The sequence below is a fragment of the Melitaea cinxia genome, chromosome 6, assembly GCF_905220565.1.
Source record: "Melitaea cinxia chromosome 6, ilMelCinx1.1, whole genome shotgun sequence".
Classification (NCBI taxonomy): Eukaryota; Metazoa; Arthropoda; class Insecta; order Lepidoptera; family Nymphalidae; genus Melitaea; species Melitaea cinxia.
In genome coordinates this window covers 10,951,096-10,955,298 of record NC_059399.1, presented here as the reverse complement: position 1 = coordinate 10,955,298, position 4,203 = coordinate 10,951,096, and the positions used below count along the sequence as shown (strand labels likewise).

Genomic DNA, 4,203 nt, shown 5'->3' with positions numbered 1-4,203 from the left:
TTGTTTTAATATTGGGAAAATCCTAGTTATTTTAATTAACAAGAAATAGTTCACACTTCGAAATAATCTTGTTTTTGCTCATGATGCTGTTAATGTTATTGCTCGGACTCGGAACCAATTTTCAAATATTGAAATTTGTGACTATAATGATTAAAATGCGATATTTGTGATACTAATTTGATATCAGGAATACATTATTGATTTTTTAAAATTCTTTTATTAATTTTAGGGACTTTTGTCTGACATGAACCCGCGATTTTTTTTGCAACGTAAAACTTGAATTACTTATTTTAACTGCGGGTTGGCGTAGTGATTTTATTTATTATTTAATCAGCTGCTACACTAGCTATTACGGTTTTTTTCGGGGTGGGGACCCAGATGAGGTACCTGGGTCTCACCTTGGACGGGAGATGGGCTTTTGGGGCTCATTTTGCAGAGCTAGCCCCAAGAGTCGTGAAAGCCGCCGCCTCACTGGGAAGGCTGCTGCCGAACGTGGGTGGTCCGAGTGCCCATTGCCGTCGGCTGTACTCTGGGGTCATCCGGAGTATGGCCATGTACGGGGCACCCATCTGGGCGGACGCCCTCGGTCGCGCCAACAAAATCCAGCTGCGACGGCCGCAGCGGGTCATCGCGACGAGGGCGATACGCGGTTACCGGACGGTGTCCTGGACGGCGGCGTGCGTGCTGGCCGGCGATCCCCCCTGGGAACTGCAGGCGGAGATCCTCGCCGAAACATATCATTTTGTGGCGGCGAGGAGATCCCGGGGGGAGTCTCCTACGTGGGAGGAGCTCGCACGCATGCAGAGGCTGGCGCAGGACACCCTGTTGCGGCGGTGGACGGAGGACTTGGCTTCGCCAGTCCCCGGGTAGTGGACGGTGGACGCAGTGAAGCCGGTCCTCCGGAAGTGGGTGAGGCGGCGGTTCAGGCCGCTGACCTTCCGACTGGTGCAGGTGCTTTCCGGACATGGGTGCTTCGGTAAGTACCTGCACCAAATCGCGAGACGGGAGGCGACTCCAGCCTGCCACGAGTGTGGAGCGCCAGAAGATACGGCGCTCCACACGCTGGAGGCGTGCGCCACTTGGGAACCGCAGCGGCGCACGCTTTCAGCGGTTATCGGACGGGATCTCTCGCTGCCGAGTGTCGTAAAGGCCATGCTTGACAACGAGAGATCGTGGCAGGCGGTGGTCTCCTTCTGCGAAGAGGTAATGACGCAGAAGGAGACCGCGGAGCGGGCCAGAGAGGAAGACACCTCTGCTGGCCCACTCCGGCGCAGACGTACGGGGGCAAGGAGAAGGCGGTTTGCCCACCTCCTCCCCCCCTCGTAATAGTGGGGTCGGCGGCCGATAGTCGGGGGACTTCGGCCGGCCGGACGACACGACCCCATACGTCTGGGGGTGGCCTTGTTGTGAGCGAGGCCATCCCACCATCATGCCGGGGCCCGGAAGCTTTGTCCGGGCCTACCGCTGAGGCGAGGTGGCGAATGCTAGCGCGACCCCTCTCGCCCCACCCAGGCGGATGACTGCTAACACGTGGTGGTTTTTAGTCAGTAGGAGTCTGACATAACCCTCTGGCGCCCCCGCGCTGGAGGGTATCCATGATGGATTTTCCCCACGTAAAAAAAAAAAAAAAAAAAGCTATTACGGTTTAGATCCCATACACGTGTTTGGTTTTGGCCTGGGCGTTGTCTTGTGCTGTGTGTTGTGTTTCAGGATTTTCATCCTGTAGCAAGCTGTAGTGTGAAGTGTTGAAAGTTAAACCTTAATTTTACTTTAACGGGAAACAGTGACTGTACATGGGTCGCAGTAAAATAAGTTAATTTCAATAAAAAAGTATTCCATTGTAAGCAGAATATTATAAATAGCACGAAGTGAGCATGTGCACTTAAGTTGAATAAAATAAATAATTTTATGTCGACATAAAAAGTAGAACAAGTCTTTGGTATTGGGACAATTTTTGAACGAAATTATAAAATATTAGGTTTTATGATTTGTGTGTAATCAATTTGTATGGTTCAGAGATCACATATATTTTTAATGAACTTGCAAATATATTGCTTACGGGTCGCCCGAATATTCATTTGGATTTATTTATACTAGCGGCTTTTAAGTTGAAAGAGAATTCAAACGAGTGGAAATCAGGATTGTCCAAGTTTGTTAAAGGTTGAAGCTAAAAATATCTCAATATTCACCTACGCATCCTTTTATATTAATAAGTTAAGGGCATACTAAAGAATGTTATCTATATATATATTTAAAACTATAAATTATTAGTTCCAGTATTTTTTTCAATAATCTTCTGAACACAAGTTTAATATTTGCGTCGTATATATAATTACATGTTTAAAAAATCCTAACTCTCTTTTTAAAACGTTGTTTATTTTAAGCATTCTTCATGGTTTCACCCACGAGTTAACTTGTTACGCGTCAATATTATAAATCGAAATTACGTTTAAATAAAAAGGTTCCATTTTTAATATACACCGAATATCATTCATGAAAAAGAAAAAAAAATAGATAAAAGAATAATTTGATTTATATTCTTAGTTGCATCATAGTTTCTGCGACCGTTTTAATTAAACTTTGATTGCTTTTAACTCGTTCAATGATAGAGTGAACAAAATTGTTTTATTTAAAGTACGTTCAACCACTTTTGTTGCAATTCTATGCATGTTGAATATTTGAATAGCAAACCGTGATTTATGGTGTTAGACGTAAAATCATAATAATAATTATGTATATGAAGTTGCAAAAAATACCTTGAATATCACACTGTGTCGTAAGTATATTCAATTAGCTAATAAACTCGCGGCTTCGCCCGCGTGAATTACATGGTTTTGGCGTATCTTATCGTTAAAATACAGCCTTTGTTGAGCTGTGATAACAAGTCATCTCCAGGGCAAAGAATTTTTAAAATCAGTCCAGTCTTTGAGTTTATCCATAACAAACATTCAAAAATATTAATATTTCCTAGGGGTAAGGGGTTTTCGATGGTAAATGATTTATTTTAAGATGTCTTGTAAGGTTCTATAAATTTAACTCAATAAACAAGGAAGCATATGGTAACATATTCATATCTTGGAGCGTGATCACAAGCTCGAAAGATTTTGTGATTGATACTCGTATTTCTGATATTTAGAAGACGTACATATACTGTGTTTCCTATCGTAAATTTATTAAATTTTCTTTTACCGATTTCGAGAAAATATGTTAGTATTTTTACGAAAATTATTATAAAATAAGTATAAAATAAAATAAGTTATAGAATTATAGAGCATTTGTTTTAATTTAATCTCTTTTGTTACAGGTAAATCATAAGTCACAAGGGCGGGCGTTGAAATAATTTTAAAAGAAACTGTATCAAGAGAGTATTAAAAGATTTTTTTTTAGATTTATATCACATAATTGTTTCATCACTAACTGTTTTTTTATAAGATTTTAAGCACAGACGCAGATCAATTTTTTTATTTTTACAACATGGTCAACTTACGAAGAACCTAAAGCCTTGGACGAACCTAAAACAGTACCAAATATACTATGAGATAAATTAGTGGAAACATGTACTATTATGGTAAGTACATTGATATTTTAATACTACTAGAATCTAGTAACTAGATTAACACATAATTACTTCTTACTTCATCATCATTTTCCTTATCCCACTTATGTAGGTCGGCACAACATCTTTTCCTCTTCCATTCCTCTCTGTTATTCGTCACTTCAGCGCTTGCTCCTTTCTTTCTCATATCCTCTCTCACACAATCCATCCATCGCTTTTTTGGTCTGCGGATCGCTCTTGGTCCTTCGACATTCATCCCTAACATTCTTTTACCAACACAGCGTTCATCCCTCCTCATTATATACCCATACCACACTAACCTATTGCTCCTCATTTTCTCCGTCACGGGTGCTACTTTCAAACTTCCCTTTATATACTCATTTCTAATCCGATCTTTTCTCGTTACTCCACACATCCATCATACTTATAATAAATAAAAAAGTAATTTAATATTTTTTTACAGCATAAAATACGATATGAGGAGACCGACTTCATCTTTCATGACCTTAAAATATTAGCTTAGGTAATGAAAACTGGCATACATACATTTCTTAGAAAAATTAGAATGATATTCTCATATTATGATATATTTACATACTATAAACGCAATAGGAACGAAAAATTCAGTAGAAATAAGCGTTTTTATC

The 4,203-nt window shown here is 40.4% G+C and overlaps 1 protein-coding gene across 1 annotated transcript; it reads left to right on the top strand.

Moving 5' to 3' along the window:
* Positions 1-378: 378 nt before the first annotated feature.
* On the top strand, positions 379-3,340 carry LOC123654728. Its single transcript, XM_045590614.1, has 2 exons — positions 379-750; positions 3,305-3,340. Exons 1-2 carry the CDS (start codon positions 379-381, stop codon positions 3,338-3,340), a joined length of 408 nt encoding a protein of 135 aa, XP_045446570.1.
* Positions 3,341-4,203: the final 863 nt, after the last annotated feature.